Consider the following 21,202-nt stretch of genomic DNA (forward strand, 5'->3'; position numbering starts at 1 on the left):
TAGTGCCACATGATGAGTCAGCAGGTTGGATGGGTCAACGAGCCATGTTAGCAAAAACTGCTCTCAAAATTGTAGAGGAAGACAAATTACATCAGTTTTAATAGTTGAAGATTAAGATATCTTGCATGATTTTGCTATATCTCACTCGAAAGATTTTTTTTCTTATCTCTCGCTCGATTTTCTCACTCAAATTTACGGTGTATTTTCTTGTAAGTTACACTGTAATTTTTGAATCTTTGCATGTAAGTTTTGAAATTTATATTGGATTTGATCTTTTTCTTTAAGATATGGTAATTAGTGTCCATTATGGTGTTTCTTAGTTGCTTTTTGTTTTTTACTGTATCCAAAGATTAAAAATCATAAAAATCTTTTAAAAGATGCATAGATACTCCCATCTGTTATTGTGATTGAGGGATACTAATTAGATTGGGCCCTTTGTTTAAGGGAGTCAAAGTGGACTTATTCCTTTGTAGGTATGTAGGGTATGTAAAAAATGGGCCCTTCTGAGGCCCAGCAGAAAATGCAGCTTAGCTTCTAGACCCTTTTCCAGGACCGAAAAGGGCACAGCCCTTCTAGAAACGAAAAATGGGTTGGCCTAGTTTGGTTTACCGGGTTAAGTGTATTGAGCCCAAAAAATGAACAGTGCACACAACATTGCGAGTGCAGACAGCTATATCCGTACATAAGAGCAAGTATAACATGCCTACATCAGCAAGTTATAAGGATTGTCACATTGCATTTGTGGTGAGGTGGACGATAGAGAAACTGTGTACCATACTCACTTCGCTCTTAGATATATATAAGAGATTATGTCCTTTTTTTATAAAAAATAGGGAAGTAGTAAAAAGACAAAGCATGTTACAAATGGTGAGGGTTGGAAGAATAAAGTAGTATAAAAGATGATGTCTAGGAGAATAAACCAGTACAAAAGATAATGAGTAGGAAATAAACTAGTACTTCCTCCGTTTCACAATATAAGATTTTTTAGCATTGTCTATATTCATTTAGATATTGATGAATCTAGACATATGCAGGTATTTAGATTCATTAACATTTATATGTATGTGAGCAATGCTAAAAAGTCTTACATTGTGAAACGGAGTGAGTATAAAAAGTGGTAGGTGAGGAACAAAGTATTGTTTCAGAATTAGAAAATCTCTTATATTTTAGGACAATTTAAGGAAATTGCTATGCGTAGCGTACGATAGAATTAGTACAATTTTATTATGATCTTGTCTTATATGTGTATGATTGGGCCATGGAAACATGTTGGGGCCATGTTTTCTGCATGCACAAGAGGCTGAGCAGTATCGTACGTTGTTCGTAAGAAATTTCATCATATATATGTAGTGGTGCTCGTTTGAATGTAAAGGGTAGAATTCTTATATTTTGGGACAGAGAAATTAACTAGTAGCCAAGGCTGCAAGCTTGTCCAAAGGCATAATAGTGGCCCCAACGATCTTTTAGCCGGAAGGTAGCCCGCGCATATGCGCGGGCATCATATTTAACTGTGTTAGAAATTTGATTAGGAATATTTATGATTATTCTATTGTAAATATCTTTAATTTTTAAATAATTTGTGTGGTGTTTCTCTGAATGCTAGTAACCATCGCCGACGTATAAATTATAAACTAAAATTACTTAAAACAATGCAGTTTTGGTTTTATAAGAAAAAAAATATATGAAACTATATATCATTTGTACGTAATGCGTTTCTTTTTTTAATATTTAGCATAACTTAATTTTGTACTTTCTAAACTCTGAGTAACAATTTTCTTTTGTATAATATATATGTCTTTATGAATTTTAGGATATATTAATTGAAGATATTTTCTATTAAAAATATGCCTAATACGACTACATATAATTATGAGCTGAATATGTTGAAATATTGATTTAGTTGTGTGTATAGTATTGCAGTATGAAACTACAGTTTAGCAGTAAATGTTTTTCTCTATGAGAAAATATATTAGAAAAATAAGACTTTTATCGCTCCCAAGTTGTAGTTTAGGGTTGTATACTTTGAACTGAAATTATGTTAGATTTTGTTTCCAACATAATACAGAAAAATTCAAATTTTCTATTATATTTTATTTAAAATTTTAGTTATTTTCATTATTTCAGTACTCCAAAAATATTAAAACATTGCTATTTAGAATGGGTATCAATTTTTTTAAAAAATGTTAAATTTAGAAAAAAAAAGTTCAGTATTCAATTATTTTTATCATGTTATTTTTTTATAGATTTCCATTCCATCAAGCATCTCTTAAATGTTTTGATCTCTGCAATCTAGAATGGAAATATAAGTGGGTTAAGGCTATACAACTTGGCATGAGATAAAGGCATCCCTTAAATGTTTTCAATGTGTTGTGTATGACAAATAGATCCTAGATGGGGTACACGTTATGACATAAAAAATGATATAATTAAAAGTTTTTTCTGTAATCTATTAGTGACATCAGATATCATATGTATAATTTAGATATTATGATCATCTTAGGAACGTTTATTTATCCCTAAAAAGATCATTTATTTATAAAAGTGCATCTAATTATGATCAAGTATAAGTAAATAGCCCATATATGCATGTTAAGAGAAATTAACTACTTCCACTGTTGAGGAAAAATATATCAATATTTACAACACCAAATTATTTTTATTGAATTCAAAATTGAATATGTTTTTATAATATGATTGTTTTGTGTTGAAAATATTACTATGTTTTTTATAAACTAATTCAAGTAATTCATATTGACAAAATTTAAAATGACTTATAATCTGAAATAGAAGGAGTTGGAAGAAGGTGATTAGATGTCTAGCATGGTATAAATAATGGGTTGACTGTTTATTAAAAACATAAGGTGATATATTTTAATTTTTTAATGAGAAATGTTAGTATTCTATTTTATTTATTGGAGGCTTAAAGGTGGATAGATGTGGTTCACAATGTAAGTCAATACAGATATTAAATTATTGATTTAATTGAAAATTACAATAGTGTAGAAATATCATAAATGAATATACGATTTAAAATTTTATGAGTATTTTAAAGTCTAGTTTACGTTGTTTCTATAAGTGCTAGCTTGAGGAGAAAGAGAAGAAAAGCACATGACACAAGGGGAAACTGGCTAGACTTGTTAGACGGAGTCCATTTGTGAGAGTTTTTTTTATCACAAAGAAAGTGTAGGATTTAGTTACTATGGAGATAAAAAAAGAATAGAGAAGGAATGGTAGGGAGAGAGGAATCGGAGGAATGGGAGGAACGGGAGGGGGTTTTGGGATTTTTTTTTTAAAGATAGATCTAACCATATAAAATAGTGGATCCATCGATTTAAGTGGAAAGCGATTGTTAGATGTTTTATTTTCATTTGTCATACTTATAGATTTTTCTAATTTATTAGAGTGTTACGTGGCGAGATCAACTTAGAAGTGTTTATGGGCGTACCATTAGGCCCTGACATTTGTAGTTAGAACGGCAGCACGATCTAATTTTTAGATAAAATATGAGTAATATGGATTTTTAGTTTTATATTTAATTATAAATAACACAACAATTGACAAAAACTGAGTATAAAATTATAACTTGAGAGTCGTGATCATTTAGATGTCCGAATTATTTTTTGATATATTGAGTGTTAATGAGAAAATAGGATAACTTAGCTAGAAAATAGGAGAGGATGGGAGATTCGGAGGATGGAAGGAGTACGTACTACCTTTTTTTACCTTATGAACGTAAAGTGTCGGTGGTGGGGATACCAGATTTATTTTCTTTGCGTTGGAGATCTAATTGTTAAAATTAACGGGTCCACCATTTTAAAAGAAAATCGACGGTGTGATTATAGAATACCACGTGGTGATTTATGAGCGTTTGTAGAAGGCCATATGACGGCTTGAGAGTATTTATTGGAAGTTTAATTAACTTTTAGTATATAAGTCCCTTAAACTTTGTAGAAACGCTATTAAGCTGTCACGTGACACTCATATAAAAGCTTGTAGGTCACCACATGTCATATCTCTCAATTAAAAGAATTATTAAAAATTATAAGAAAAAGAAAAAAATCTAACTGTAGATTTTCACTTAAATCGGTAAGATGTGATTTTATATATCTATTAACACTACGTACGATGTGCGTAGTAGTAGTACGGTTTTCAGAAGGTGTAAAGGAAAAGTACTGTTTGCAAAAAAAAAAAAGGAAAAAATAATACTAACGTGGAGTACGTATGTATGCCGCCGGAAAAAAAAAAGAAAAAAAATACTAACGTTCCCTGCCCGATCCAGACCTCTTGTCTACGGTGTTCTCCTCTTTGTTTTTATAGAGCAAATATGGTAATTTGTTTTAAAAAAAGTAGGGACTCCAGATTTATTTTTTTAGATGGAGATCTAATGGTTAAAGTTAATGGGTCTACCGATTTAAAAAAAAATCGACGGTGAGATTATAGAATGCCACGTGACGACCTAAGAGCATTTGTAGAAGTCCACATGGCGGCTTGAGAGCATTTGTAGAAAGTTTCATGGACTTTTAGTATATAATAGATAGATAGATAACTTTTGCCATGTTCATCTAAAGAATTGTGCGCTATAGCATGATATTACTCCCTCTATCTCATAATATAAGGGATTTTAGGTAGATGTGACACATCCTACACATTCTACTAGTACCAAGGTTGTCGGGATCGGGATACTAGGTAGTATCGTTTTGCTCAAAGTAATATCGTATCGTAGGATCGTACCGTAGTATCGGGATACTATGAGATTTTCTTTTTTAAGTTTAATTAATATTTATATTAATTATATATAGCCATTCTATATAAAAAAAATATAGTAATGATATATGTCATGCAAATAGAGACATTTATCAAGAGAAACCACATTGGTTTTGATATATTTAATTGATTTTCATATAAATTTGAGCATATTTAGTTACATTATTTTCAAACCATGTTATTTTAAATAATGTTTTGTAATATCGTAGGGATCGTAGATCGGGATATCACCTAAGATTTCATAGGATCGTGTAGTAATGAATAGTTGGATCGAGATACTATGAAAATTAGGATACTAGGTGGGATCGGTATCATTTTGCCTTGGTAGGATCGTAGTATCGTAAGATACTAGAATACGGACAACCTTGACTAGTACAATGAATATGGATATAGGATGTGTCACATCCACCCGAAAATCCTTTATATTATGAGACGAAGGGAGTATATATTAATACTGACTAATGGTATGACGATTTTTGTAAATGGTTATACTATTGGACTTTCTCTATGTTCAATTGCATATGTTCGATGAAACCATGTATTTTGCTGTCATGGTTAGCAAAACTGCAGGCCCTTTGACAAGGACTTGATAGTATGACTTAATGACTATGAGAGATAAGAAAAGTCTAAGACGTACTATTTCTTTTGTCACTAAGATAGGAAAAAGTTAACTCATCCCGCAAGTAACAAAAACCAAGAAACTGCACGTACGCATATAATCGACAAATAATAAGATGGTTGATCGGGTTTCAGCCAACAATTTAATCTAGCACAACAAAACGAAAGACAATTTTTTCATTTTATTCTTTAGTTCTAATGCATGGAGACTTAAAAATGACCATATTATTTGAATAAACAAAAAAAAAGTTAAATATGATAAAGACTTTTGGATGGAGGGAACAGTTAGCAGTAACACCTGTTGTGACAAATTGGAATGAATTGAATTTGCAGCGATGGCAGCTGCACTGGACAACCAACAGCTGGTTAACTGCAAACCAAAAGTTAATTGCAAAGCATTCTCTGTATCTGCCCTGCGATTGTGACACTGCAAATGCTCTGCTACCCAAACAATCAATCAATCTCACTAATGACATTGTGCACCGTCGGCCGTCGTCATCGCCGGCGGGCCACGGCCACGAGATCGAGCTACTAGCTCCATCATTTATATTCGATATGTTCTCTGACAGAGTGATGGTTCCATTCCAACTCAACCTATCTCTGCACTGTTCATCTCCTCAATTATGCCGTATGATTTGCAACTTTGCAAGTTCTTTAATTTGCAAAGTCTATATGTTAGCTAGTTTAAACTTAAAGAGGTGACTACTACGGTACGAGTAATTAACTACTAATCTCTGTCTGTTCGATAGGTACTGTCAAAAGTGTGACACTGTGACAGTTTCATTCCAACTCACTCTACCAGCTTCAGATGATGAGATCGACAAATAAACAACATCTGAATGCCCTACAAGAATGGATTATATTCACAGGAATGTGTCATCGAATCAAACGTAATCTCACATCGACACTTCACCGGCAACTCGTGTACCGAATCACCGTTCGATCTTAGTGCTATCTGACGAAGAACCAAGCTGAAAGAAGCTGCAGAGAAGAGAGCGCATTCCGCGCATTGTCATCAGATCAAGAAGTTAATTAATGTCTGTCCCTGAAAACCGTGCAAATTCCTAACTGATGCAGACATAATTAATCCACAGTTTCAGACGACAATCACGTACATGCTCCGTTTGTCTCGTACTTGTGTTAAGTATAGCTACTGTTTTTTCTCGATTGATTAATATCGACTCGAGTACGTGCTGTTGGTTCAATAATCTACTGATTAATTAATATGCAGTATTTGATATAGTCGGCTTAGGCCACGAACAAACGACAGTTCAGTACGTACTTCAGTTTCCAATATAATGATATAAACATATAGGCATATGCCGGCCACATGGAAAATTCAGAATCAATGGAGCTTGTCGATCGATCCATCCATCCGAGAGATGCATGATTAAGAATCATACTAATATATTGCCAACCAATTAAGAATCCTATCTGAAGCTACAGGGAGCTGAGAACTGACTGAACGAACCCTGACTGTTGTGCCGTCCATCCTTCACTGTATTTTTCGGCTGTGTTCTGAGAAGTGTCTGCAACAATAAGCCAACGATATATTACGAAATTAATGGTATCTGCATTGCATGGCTGGTGGATCCGAAATTTTATTCGTTAGTGTCATAACGTGTCTATTATTATTGTAGCATGCTAATTATATTTAGAATATAGTGTTATAATATATAGACCATCAATTTAAGCATAGTTTTTATCGAAAATCGTCGGTGTTGTCTTGGCTGCTGCTTCTCGACAAAGCAACAGGGGGAAGAACGGCGATGATTCCTATAAAGACAAGATATCACTACAGGGAGCACAAAGCAACAAGTTCTTCGCACAATAGTAACAGCTTCTGCAGCAATTTCAAAAAAAAAAAAAAACATCTTCTGCAGCAGTAGTGTTAGCTACCGGAAGCTTTGGTCTTTTGTCACCGTACATAGGTTGTTTTTTTCAGCAAGAATGGAACAATGAAACATCTTTTCTTTGACCTTTTTACGTGCTCTCGTTATGTGCGACGAGTGATCGTCTTTCGGTTATAACAAGCTGTATCTAATTAATCTGGACTCTTGTTTTAGTACTAAAGCAGATATAATTCACAAAACAATAAATATGTTCAGCATATAACCATTTTTTTAGATTTGTTGCTAAAAAGAGTTACTAAAATTTTAGGACGTGGTAGTATTTAAAATCAAAGATATTAGTACTACCTTTATTCATATTACAAGTCATTTTAATTTTTTATTTCAGTCAAACTTTTTAGCTTTAACCAAGTTTGTAGAAAAATTTAACATCTATAACACCAAATTAGTTTTCATTAGATGTAACATTGAATATTTTGATAATATGTTTTGTTTCCTATTGTAAAACTAAGTTACTATGTTTCATTTATTAATTTGGTCAAACTTAAAAAATTTTGTCTAAGAAAAAAGTTAAAACGACTTATAATATGATAAACGGATGGACAACTAAATGAGCTACACTAAACTTGCGGGTGAAAATATATGGTGAAAACCACATATGTTGTAAAAACCTAGGAACTACCGTTGGATAAAAAATGAATATCCGAGATTCGTCTACATCATCACGAGTAAAAATTTTACTCATGAGTAAAAATTTTACTCATGAGTGATCATGACGTGGACTAATCTTAAACGTACTTTCATTCTTCGATCCAACGGTAGTTTTCAAGTTTCTACTACATACTCCCTCTATTTCGAAATGTTTGACACCGTTGACTTTTTAGCACATGTTTGATCGTTCGTCTTATTCAAAAACTTTTGTGAAATATGTAAAATTATATGCCTACATAAAAATATATTTAACAATGAATCAAATGATAGGAAAAGAATTAATAATTACTTAAATTTTTTGAATAAGACGAACGGTCAAACATGTGCTAAAAAGTCAACGGCGTCAAACATTTCGAAACGGGAGGGAGTACATGGTTTCCACTACATATTTTCCAAACTTGCGGAATGGAATACATGAATGGAGGGTGGTAACGTACGTGGATAAATATACTTCGTATATAGCTAGGTCAACTGTGCACACATGTGTTCACGTGCCAACGGCACTGCACGTACAATACGATCGCGGTGCCGAATTTAACCTAACCTGCAGCCAGTTTGCAATTGGGTGTTGGGTGCTGAGGAGACACCACGAGATCATCCATGATTTGCTCCATTTCATATTAATTTGCATGCATGATAAATTGTGGTTGCCTGATTAACTAATTAATTATAAATTCTGCATGTATATATGTATGTTTCGTTGCAATATGATCGATTCTCCTGCCTATCTCGGTTGGGGAGATCGAAAAATTAATAGGTTGACGACGACTAGAGTATCATTTTTGGAGATGGAATATAATTAACTAGGACAAATTAATCAAGTTAATTAGGGCGAGCAACCGGCTAGCTGGTGGTGGAATTAACGCGTTATCCGATCGACCTGGTCATCAGTCGACCAGCCAAATTGCAAACCAAATGTAGTACTACTAACTAGGATTTGATCGAGAGATCGACAAGTTTCCAGCACAGATCATGCATGCAACCTCTCAAATCTGAACTAAATGTTAGAAATAGGACTACAAGTTAGTGATCAACTAATCGTGTAAGATGTAAACATTCAAAATTAATGATTGCAGCATCAAGGAAAAAAATATATTGTCGAGCAACTTGGAAACGGTGAGGACACTAAGTACACAGCTCGTATGCCTTTGACAAGATGGCTCGTGTCAATGTGTTATGTGTGATTTGCAAGTACAACATTCGATCAACGTAACAGGGAGTCTAGTAGAAAACTCGAATACAATGAAATCAAAACAAGATAAACAAAGGATTGCAACAAAATCATCAAAAAATATTCAACAATAACCTATCATTCTAGATCTGCCTTCTTCCTCTATTTCAGTGGTTGAATCTGTCATCTTCATCTATTGATCTGATGGTGGAAGCGCGGAACAGAACAACAACTATGATGCAGAGGGCTATGAAATGCTGATCGATCCTTATCTGCCACTTCTTAAGGCATTATCTCACATGCGGTAGATAAGCACCGTCTTTCTCGACGTGCCACCTCTGATGCTAACCTTGCTATATCTATGTCCGTCGCAACATCTACCTGCCTCTCCTCCAAGACATCTTGGATCAGGAGGATGTCAATGATGATGGCCGTGACGAAGGCAATGATAGGTCTAAAAGAGGCAACCTGCTGGGTAGAGAAGTGCATTACGTGTGCGATGCTTGTCGGTCTCTGCATTTGTCGGGGAAATATAGGAGGTGCATAGTGTCCGACGAATTCCCTCGCATCAAACATCCAAGCGGAATCAGTTTTCTTTTAACAATTTACACCCCCGAACTCACCTATAAATCTTATAGTTGTTGTCATTTACATATAAAAAAATGACCAATAAATGAACCGTCCTCATTCTCAATTTCTCTCCACTCTAAAATATTACTTTCTTTTTTAAAAAATGCTTCTGAATGTAAGCCAATCTAGCGCACGCATGACGTTCTCACACTTCAGATATAGAGGAAAGGGAAAGGAGAGGGTTATCAAACAACACTGCAAATCAAAGATCTCAGATCGACAAGAAAAAGTAATCTTGCAAGAGTTTATGCATGGAGCAAAGCAAAGGTATCAAATATACGTGCAGTGAATTTATATAAGGAAGTACTTAATTACCCAATATCTAAAAAATACGGATACAATGTACTTGGGTTAGCATCATGCATGAGTGAGTGGTCGGTAAGATGAGATTTCACAGGCAAGTAGGAGTACTCTTTCAATTCACCCATAAATGCAATCCTACCACTAGCCGTTGGGGTAATTGCACCCAACCATTACTACCGATCTGATCTATAAAAGGACTACTCTTTCCATCCACTAGCCCACAGGAAATTACTAACATAAATAACCATCCAACTAAACGGCCACAACATATCGAAGGGTACGTTTAGTTCACATTAAAATTGGAAGTTTGGATGAAATTGAAACGATGTGATGGAAAAGTTAGAAGTTTTTATGTGTGTAGGAAAATTTTAATGTGATGGAAAAGTTGGAAGTTTTTATGTGTGTAGTATTTATTGGAAGTTTAATTAACTTTTAGTATATAAGTCCCTTAAACTTTGTAGAAACGCTATTAAGCTGTCACGTGACACTTATATAAACGCTATTTGCACGGAACATTAAGTTTTTATGTGTGTAGGAAAATTTTGATGTGATGGAAAAGTTAAAAGTTTGAAGAAAAAAATTTGGAACTAAAACTCGGCCGAAGTCAGAAAAGAAATCAATATTCAGTATGGTAATATCTAAATAAACTGAATGTTAAGTCAAACCTCCAAATTCAGAAATGCCAAATTGCTGAAACTGAATTTGGGAGGAGTGCGTGCAAGGACTGAAACATCCAGCAATTGTTCATTTCATTTTTCCATTTTAGCACAAGCTTGCTGGGCCTCCTTTGATCTGTCATCTAGCAGCCCAGTTCATAGGTAGATCGTGAATTTGTGATCTATCTATCTATCTTCTAGTACTAGGCAAAATATTTACTGCCCTCACCAACCAGTTGCTGGTAGGCGGATGAATGATACAGTAATGAGTAATATCTCCATTGTTTTGTGTCCTGGATCAATCGATCACTGTTCAGGCCACTCCAGTTAGGTACAAAGCAGCAGTGAACAAAAGTACAAAACCTTAGATTCGCATGCAATTCAATCCAATGCATGCGCAAGTACTGTACATTGCTCATCAACTTTACTTAATTACAATAATTACAAGATGTGAATTCTTCGCTACAGTTATTCCCCATGTTTTATGTTATAATACAGTAATTTTTTTAAAGTTTCACTAAGCTTATAGAAAAATTTGTAAATTTAGCAACAACTATAACACTAGATTACTATTAATAAATCCACAGTTGAATATAAAACTTTTTTATTATACTTCTTCCGTCCCTTAATATATGACGCTGGTTATTGAACTAACCAGTACCTTATAAAAATATTAGAGGGAGAATTTGCTTTCTCTTGAAACGGTTGCTATAATTTTACAAACTTAATAAATCTTGAAAATATTTGACTTTGAAGATAACCGGAACAGAGTTATAATGTGGAATGGAGGGAGTGGTAACAACTCAATTATTCACCAAAATCTCACCTCTCACATTCCAGTAACCATACCCAATTAAATCTTAAATAAAAACCTCCATTTAGAACATGAAATAAATTACAGTTTCCATGACATTAATTAAATTCAACCGTTTGTTAGTAGTACAAAAAAATTTCTGAAAAACACAGAAAAAGAGTGTTTAGTTCACTTCAAACTTCTAAAAATTTCGTCACATCAAATATTTAGACACATGCACAGAACATTAAATGTGGATAAAAAAACCCAATTACACAGTTTGCATGTAAATTGAGAGACAAATCTTTTGAGCCTAATTACGCCATGATTTGACAATATGATGCTACAGTAAACATTTGCTAATGATAGATTAATTAGACTTAATAGATTCATCTCACAGTTTACATGCGGAATCTGTAATTTATTTTGTTATTAGTCTATGTTTAATACTTTAAAAGTGTGTTCGTATACTTAAATTTTTTTTTTGAAAAGTAACTGAACATGGCCAAGGTTGGTTTCTGCTGCGTTTGCAAATGCCATCTCTGAATTCTGAAACCTGAAATAACTTTCAGGTACAGAGGAGTAGATAAATACAGGCACATGACCCACGGTCCCATCCTCCCCCCATCCATGTTCTTCCATCGTCTTCCTCCTCGCTTCCATCTCATTTTCTCTCTCTCTCTCCCATCATTCTCTCTCTACGTACACATGCACCTCGCTAGCTAGGCTAGCTCAAGCTCAGCCACAGTGTCTCGTCGATCCAATGGCCAAGAAGAAGGGCTTCACCTCCATCTTCTCCAGGCTCGTCGTCGTCACCGGCGGCGGCGACGACGAACGCGGCGGCGGTGCAGCAGCGACGACCTCGCCGTCACCGCCGCCGTGGCCGTGGCCGTCATGCGGGAACAGACCCCGGACCGTGTCATCCAGGCGCGACGGCGGCTGCAGTACGAGCGCCGCGGCGGCGGCGTCGGCGGCTGCCGCGAGAAGGATGGCCGGCGAGATGTACAAGACGGTCAACTCCGTCTACTTCGACTACTCCGCCGCCGACGGCTACTCCTGCTTCGACGACGACGACGGCAGGGTGGTGGACGACGACGACGACGGCGACAGCTTCTCCACGACGACCGCGTCGGAGGAGTGGTCGGAGGCGGTCATCCGCAGCCTCGGCCGCACCTCCACCGACCGCTTCTTCTTCGACCCCGGCCCGCCGACCAACTCCATCCTCGCCGCCGCCGCCGCGCCGGAGATGAAGCCCGTGGCAGCGGCGCCGGTGTTCCACGACGAGGAGAAGGAGAAGCTGCCGGAGCCCCCGGCGTCGCTGGTGGAGGAGAGCGTGGCGGTGGCGGTGGAGTCGGAGGACCCGTACAGCGACTTCCGGTCGTCCATGGAGGAGATGGTGGCGGCGCACGGCCTCCGCCGCTGGGACGCCCTCGAGGAGCTCCTCGTCTGGTACCTCCGCGTCAACGGCAAGCACAACCACGCCCTCATCGTCGCCGCCTTCGTCGACCTCCTCGTCGGCCTCGCCGCCGCCGCAACAACCACCGGCACCACCCCAACGACGACGACGACGACCAGCAGCGGCCGCAGCACCGCCAGCACGAGCACCGCCTGCGACATCACCACCACCACCACCATCACCACCTCCTCCGCAATGGCAACAATGGAGCCATGTCCATGCGGCGGTGGATCATCCGATGATCTCGAGGAAGAAGAAGAAGCAAGAGTGATGATCTCACTGGGAGCTAGCAGCTGCAGCTTAGCACCAAGTACATTTGCTAATTCTTGATTAATTCTGCTAATTAATTTGATCTTGGTGATTAATCCAGCAGATATCCTGGAATTAGATCTGAAAAATGTACGTTTTTTTTGGAATTTTTTTAGTTTGGTTTTATGTTTTTTTTTTGTCTTGATAGTATAGTATTTACAACCTGGTGCACATATATAGGTTGGAGGGATCCAATGTACCATATAGTATTAATTAGGGAGCTCCATACTGTATTATGAAAATGAGATACTAGCTTTGACTCTTCAATTCAACGGTCTCTAACTTAAGGAGCAATTCATCATGATGCTTTTTTTGCAAACATTTGTGCTATAATAATTGTGCTTTGCCTAGTTATTACATTGCCCTGTTTTTACTTGTTGAAATTAAACTTGCAATGCACACCATGCATTCATCCCTGAAAATTGAACTAGCCAGTACAACGAGTGAAATGTGTGTACATCGCAATAACTGATTTTTGTTGTACAAAAACTGGTCACTTAATTCCCAGCATCTAGTACAAAAAAAACTGTCCTGCAGATATAAATACATCAGAATAAGGGGCATTATTTCTAATTAATCAACCTATTTTCTTATGGATAATTATGCGTACCAACCGTTCTCAAACTACAATTTTGTTCAAAAACTTTCTATTTCAATATTCTTAATTGGATTTATAGTACATATATAACATTTAATTCTTCTCTATAAGCAATTATCCATAATCTATCAATTAATCATCCATGAAAAATTCCCTCTAAGGTGGTGTTTGAATGTCCTGAAGATAAAGATTAAGTATTTCACGTAAAATGAGGTGTTAATAACGTGTGATTAATTGAGTTTTAATTATTACAAACTTGAAAAATGGATTAATCTGATATTTTAGAACAACTTTCATATAGAAAGTTTTCGCACAAAGCACACTGTTTAACCATTTAAAAAACATGTCATTTTAATCCAAAAGTTTATCTCCCACTTTCATAAGAAACGAACAGGGCCTAATTGGATTAGTAATAAGCAAACCATTGGATCAGTGAGTTACTAGCTAGTTCCACTTTCCCCCTAATTTATCTCTAGCCGAAATTTCTTCTAGCATACTCCTTCCGTCCAAAAAAAAAAGACAAACCCTGGATTTCCGTGTCCAACATTTGACCGTCCGTCTTATTTGAAAAAATTAAGAAAAAATTAAAAAGACAAGTTACGCATAAAGTATTGATCATATTTTATTATCTAATAACAATGAAAATACTAATGCAAAAAAATTTTATATAAAACGGATACGAAACCCAGGGGTTTTTTTTTTAAGATGGAGTAACTATAGTTCTAGCATATTTTGTCGTGGCATGCATATATACTAGTGGAGTATTGGTTAGCACTAAACTAGTACTGATGCTGTGTTAGCGTCAATTGGACACAAAGTAGCCCTTAATCCCGCGGTGATTACGCGAGTAATGACATGCGAGATGGAGTACTAAAGCTACCTAGACAGCCGACCTGCTTGTAATATAGTAGATGCTGATTTAGAGCAATATTACTCCTATATATACTAGATCACACTACTAGCATATGCATGTGCACATTGGAGGAGTACTAGATTATTATTAATGCATGATTGAATTGGTTAACGGTAGTAGTACTACCAAATAGGAGTACCTTTGCTGCATTTTGCGTGCACAGTAGAAAGGCCATTACATGATATGATACCAAACTGGAGTACTGTACAGTGCTGGCTAATTAGCTAGTAGCTGGTTGGCGAGAAACTGACGTTGTCTTGATAACAAGTCATCATCCTTGCGACTTGCCGGTGATTATTGATCAGTCAGTGAGCACATTATTGTATATGTGCAGCTGCTGCAATGTTTTTGCTAGTACTGTTAAGCCTGTGATCCTATAATTGGAGGCTTCTTTGATTTGAGAGAAAAAATTTCACATAAATTTTACAGAAGTAAAAATATTATATATATATATATATATATATATATATATATATATATATATATATATATATATATATATATATATATATATATATATATGGGGTCTACTAGGACTATGAAATAAAATGAGGTACAACCTCCGTTGCAAAATAAGTACAACTTTAGATTTAAATATTATCCCAAATAAGTGCAATCCTATAATAATACTTATCCCATCAATCACAAATTTATCTTCATCTTACCTTCAACTACTCAAACACTAGGGTAATTTTCCTCCCTCTTAATTTCTCCTTTCACAGGCGCGTTTTCACCGTTTTCACTATATCTCAGTCTTCGGGTTATCGTGGGCACATTTTCTAAGCTCTTAAGCGATAGTTTTTTTTTCCTTTAAAAAAACTTTTCTCATTAGTGTTTATTAGGTAGGAAGCTTTTTTAAACCAAGTTATGAACTTAATTTCTACCACTCCTATTTAATTTATTCATTTGCGCCACTGAATAATGGTCATATACTTGCAGTGTCGTCTATCATCCGTGGACCATTTCTTCTCTCTCAATATATTACTTATAAGGCAAAATTCTTGCCTTATCCTTCAATAAAATCATCCATGGACCATAACAATAATCTGAATCTGTTGGGACTGCATATAGTACTAGGATTAAATAAGAGGGACACTGCACAGGAGGAGTAATTTCGCTGCACATCTCGATCACTGCATGTCTCAGACTCAGCAGCGTACCACTCGATCCGTGCATTGCTACTGATGAGTGAGTGAGTGAGGGCTACAGATGCACTGTGCCCTGTTCTGCCGTGCATCGGATTTAGGTCATTTGAGCCTTTCAAGAGCTGACATGCATCGATCCATGCTTTACCTGAATTTCGTAATTCGCCCGCCAACAGCAGCATTGGTTTCGTTGCCGCTGCATTTAAGACCGTCGACCTCAAACTTCAATTTGAAATTCAGAAACCTACCACTAGTCCAGTATCGATCAGATCATGGCCCTGAATATAATAGTGCTCCCTCATGTCGTATGAGGCATGCCATGCGCTTCAGGATGATCAGAACTGAAGAAATTTGCCTCTGGACTTCTCTGGTGAAGATATATATAAAATCCTCAGTGGTTGTAATCATGCAGGAAATAAATGAACTCATAAGCTGAATTAAGATATGAATATAAATGAACTCATAAGCCATGAATTCAGGCATGCGCTTCCTACATGGCTCCAGCTTCAGACTTACAATTTGCTCTGAACTTTCTCAGGCGAAAGTAAATATGCACACACATTGTATGCTGTATATGTGAAGTACTACAGTACTCCTCCTTACTGTCATACTGCATAGAGTAAGTGCTAGTATTACTAATGACTAGTAAATGGCTGCAATCAATGCGCAAATTACTCTTGGGGTATTGTGGAGTGGTAAAAACGCAACGCTGAAGCAAGTTTGACACCGAAAATGGCCAGCCTGCTCAACATAAAGCACGCAGATCAAGGAGGATTAATTGTGGTACACTTGTTCAGTTGAAATGTTGAATGAAACGAATCGATAGATGCAATTCAGTTCAGAGCCTGAAATGTTGATTCGTCATGACAGCCCAGCACTACATTGTGCTACCAATCGGTCGAAGGACGAGGAAACATGAAATGCTGAGCTGGGCTAGGGCAGGCCATGGATGGGCTGCATCTACACTGTTGACATGGTACAGTCGGCCGGGCCCAATATTTATAGTTTCGAACAGGTGTTCAAATGCGACTCCAGTCGAATCACGGAGACCGGCCTCTCGAGATTCGTCGCTTTCGCTCGAAATTCATCGAATTCTATTTTTGATTCAAGCAAACCCACAAAGGTTGGTAACACCATGAATTCCAAGGAATAGATAGATATCGCATTTCCAAAATTGAGAAAACTAATTGGTGCAACTGTACCAGCAACACGCCCCATGCACACGTCCGTGCAGCCGCGCAGCTGCCCCTGCACTCCTTCTCGATGAACTTTGTGGGCCGAAGGAGCTACTCTCCGTCCTAAAATAACTCTACAAAACAACTAATCTACACAATTCACCTAGGTTGAGTTATTTTTGGACGGAGTGAGTATGGGTATTTGTTTTCTACATGGGTATTTTTCTACATTAATTATTCTAGGAGGGATGGAAAGTTATCAAAATTTAAATTTTGTATTTGAAAGTAAAATTTTGTAATAGATGCATGAAAAGAGATTTATTTCAATTTTTTAAAAAACAGAGTAAATTGTAAACTCAAATTTGAAACTTTCAAATCGATATTTAAAACTTTCAATTTCAAAATTTAAAATACTCTACCCAAAATTTTTGAAACCTTCAACCTAAATTATGAAAACTTTCAACTAAAATTTTTAAAATACTCTAAATTTTTGAAATTTTCAACTGAAATTATGAAAACTTTTAACTTGAATTTAAAACTTTCAACACTAAAGTCGAAATATTCGACTCATATTTTAAAAATTCAACTCGTACATTTATTTATTATTTTATTATAAAAATTACGCTAAACACTAATCCTACCCATTAGCGCTAAGCGCTAGATACGACGTCAGCGAGTTTCTACCAAATATCAACTCTTGTTTCTACACCTCATCAGCTTTCTAGTGGCACGGAAGAAATTGCCCCTTTTCTAATTAAGGCCAATACAGTTGAATTTGGTCTTTCGGTGGAGATCCAATGGCTCAAATCGGCTCTCGTTTTACTAATCCTACCCAACCCCATACATTCCCTGATCGACATGTCATTGACCATCGACCTCATGATCTCCTCCCCTATGACCATATTCTATGTCTCTATAACTATTATAGGTATCCGTTATAACTATCTTCTGCACTATTATGGCATCTTAAGAATGCAAGAATTTTACAGAGTTTCATGAAAATAGTTCATTTTATCAAAATTTCTCTATTACAGGGGAGATTTCAACCATATCGAATTGGTTTCATCGTTTATTTATGACTGAGTTGGTAACTAATTGTCTTTGTTTTTTTTATAATTAACTAAAACAGTTTACATCTTCGAAGCTAGTTGTCTTTGTAGATCGATAAGCATTTTTAACAAGATATATCTTCTTACATCAGAATGAACCAATTAAGCAAACAAGGGAAGAGACCTGAGAATACGTGATCATGTTTTTTTGTTTTCAGTCTTCTGGAGACCGACGTGCACGATGACACGTCAGCCGTGACAAGAACAGATGGTGTCACAAGCTTGGCCAAACAAGAAGCGCCCACAGTGTCACAGGCTAATCTGGACACAAACACATCCAATTCACACTCCTAATTAAATTCCTCATTGATCAATCACATATTTAATTACATAATTAAAGCACGTACTTGTAACAATAACTGACTATAGCTGCTTGCCTTAATTCTCTATGGACCTTCATGCAAAACCAAAGGCCACACACACACACAAACACATCCAATTAACTAACTAACTATTCCAATTAACCTCCTAAACAAAACGAGATTAACACACGTACTACGAGTACTAAACAGAGACTAATTACCCAACATGAACTGCATAAAGTACAGAAATTAAAGCAAGCACCTGTACTACTACTAGTACCAGCCAACTTTGCTTAAATTTTCATCAAATTTTAAATAGCTTTTGTTGTACAGTAGTAGTACTAGGAGCCATTTTAATTACTTTTGCCGTTGGAGAGATCCTATCATATCATATCACCGCCCGGTAACTTCACCTGATGACGTGGCATCCGATGCATGGTTGACTGATCAGCTAGCTGCGCCGGTGATGGCCGCCGTACAGCGGCGGCGGCGGCGAGGGGGCGGCGAGCTGGGCGCAGACCTCGGCGAAGGCGGTGAGGATGGCGGCGTGGTGGGCGGGGGCGTTGAGGGCGAGGAGGCGGCGGAGCATGGAGCGGAGGTCGTCCCAATGGCAGAGCCCCATCTCCACCACCATCTGCACCATGCTCTCCCGGAAGTCGGCGCGCGGGTCCGACGACTCCTTCTCCACCGCCACCCCGACGCCGCCGCCGCCGTCGTCCTCCTCCGCCGTCTTCTTCTTCCTCCTGCTCGGCGACTTCGCCGCCGCCTTGCCCTTGGGCGGCGCAAGGTACGGCGGCTCTTCCTCCTGTTTCTTCTTCTTGGCGCCGCCGCCGCCGCCGCCGCGGGAGGAGGAGTAGTAGCTGGCGGTGCTGTAGGTGGTGGCGGCCGAGGAGGAGGAGAACGACGCGGCGGAGGACGACGACCGGAAGTAGTACGGCGACGATTTCGATTTCGACCCCCCGCCGCCACCTCTCGCCGGCACCGCCACCGCAGCCGCCGCCGCCTGCTTGCACGCGGACGACATCGACGACGGCCAGATGAACGACGCGAGGCTGAGCAGCCTCGGCCGCCGCGGCCGGCATCCGCACCCGGAGTCAACCACCGGGACGTGCCGCCGCCGCCGCCCCACCGGGAACTGATGCCTCCCTCCCCCACCGCCGCCGCCGCCGCCGCCTCGCCGCGCCATGGACGTGGACATCTCGAGCTCGAACACGTGCACCAATCAAAGCTACGCGAAGCTACGATCGATGGTGTTCGTCGATCTCGTGGTGGACAAGAGACGAGCAGTGGCCAAGCAAGCTAGCTTTTGCGCCCAGCTGCTTAGCTATTTATGCTTGGTTTGATTAAGGCTAGGGTGATTAATTAGATTAATTAAGTAAGCTGGATTAATTAGCTAGACTTTGATTAGTGGTTGGGCCATGTGTGGCCTTAGCTTGGTAAGGGTTGCTCATCAACTCACCATTTTGCATTGCATTGCATGAGTTGACTTTGACCTGCTTAATTCTCTCTCTTGCCCTGCTTCAATTGCAGAGTAGTGTACTACTGTACCAAGTGTTGATCAAAATGACATAATTTAACTATATATATGGAAAACGTAAGTGAAAGTTCGGACGCAAAATCTTCATTCTAAAAACGTGTGCAGGATTCATGGCTGAACACGCATTGCTGTTTCTAGTTTTTTTTCCCCTACGAATGTGCCTGCGAAATATGGGCAATATTATCCTTTTGTCAGGCGATTGATTTTTTTTAATCTATACTAACTTATTAATCTCTCGAAAAAAAAGTTTGAATGATTAGATCAGAATTTAACAACTTAAATGCCAATCTGTTTGTTGGCTTAGACGTTCTAACTTTGAATTTATTTTAGAAAACTGTTCTATATAAGTACGTGTTCCAGTAAATAAAAAAAATAGTTACACTACAATTTGTACTTATAAGTTGTAGTTTTCGTCGGATTGTAACTGCAGCAAGAATACAAAATATAGTGTAAAATAGGAAGTATTATACACGGCAAATTAATATAATCTTAGTTATGTTTCAGTGTTTGACGTGTACATGCTGCATATATATATATATATATATATATACACAGTGCGAATGAAAACCAGCCAACCACATCCTGATCCGTGTGGCCATCGTGCATGTGTACATACACTGTCGATGCTTCTTAATTATTTTACCAATTGCCATCAATTCGATCTTGAGGAAGCTTCTTTCATCTTCGTTTATACTCCTAATAGGATAAAAATATGTATGTGGAATGATCGGTACTATACTATAGTACACGTGATCAGGTTGGAAGCTTGAACCAGGGCTACAGCCTACAGCTAGCTAGCTGGGTCCATCAGATGAGATTAGTTGATTGTAAGACCAATAAATAAATACTCCATCCGACTCAAAATATAAGTGTTTTTAACTATAAATCTAAACAACTATATGTCCAAATTCATAGCTAAAAGTTGTTACATTTTGGGACGGAGGTACTCCCTCCATCAACTTTTGATAGTCATATTTCATCTTAGCATACAGATCAATGATAAGTAATTCTACTTATCATCCATTTAAACATGCTACTAGCCATTCCTCATAAATAAACGATTTATTAATATTTACATTTCTCAAAGCCTATGTAGCTAATCATATGTGGAAGAATAGAGAGTCATGCATTAAATCCGAGAAAATCATTAAGAGGATAGGTT

At 37.7% G+C, this 21,202-nt stretch overlaps 2 protein-coding genes across 2 annotated transcripts; one reads left to right on the top strand and one right to left on the bottom strand.

The window, feature by feature from the left end:
* Positions 1-12,131: 12,131 nt before the first annotated feature.
* Positions 12,132-13,562, top strand: LOC127754281 (transcription repressor OFP13-like). The gene has a single exon (XM_052279760.1). It carries the CDS (start codon positions 12,260-12,262, stop codon positions 13,280-13,282), a length of 1,023 nt encoding a protein of 340 aa, XP_052135720.1. The 5' UTR covers positions 12,132-12,259; the 3' UTR covers positions 13,283-13,562.
* Positions 13,563-18,130: 4,568 nt separating this feature from the next.
* LOC127754283 (transcription repressor OFP8-like) lies at positions 18,131-20,041 on the bottom strand. The gene has a single exon (XM_052279762.1). The coding sequence runs from the start codon at positions 19,699-19,701 to the stop codon at positions 18,955-18,957; it is 747 nt and encodes a 248-aa protein (XP_052135722.1). The 5' UTR covers positions 19,702-20,041; the 3' UTR covers positions 18,131-18,954.
* Positions 20,042-21,202: the final 1,161 nt, after the last annotated feature.

The sequence above is a fragment of the Oryza glaberrima genome, chromosome 11 (genome assembly GCF_000147395.1).
Source record: "Oryza glaberrima chromosome 11, OglaRS2, whole genome shotgun sequence".
NCBI lineage: Eukaryota > Viridiplantae > Streptophyta > Magnoliopsida > Poales > Poaceae > Oryza > Oryza glaberrima.

What these genes read in the sequence shown, in the direction of transcription:
- LOC127754283 (XM_052279762.1), bottom strand. Translation starts at nt 19,701, where the DNA reads ATGTCCACGTCCATGGCGCGGCGAGGCGGCGGCGGCGGCGGCGGTGGG.
- LOC127754281 (XM_052279760.1), top strand. Translation starts at nt 12,260, where the DNA reads ATGGCCAAGAAGAAGGGCTTCACCTCCATCTTCTCCAGGCTCGTCGTC.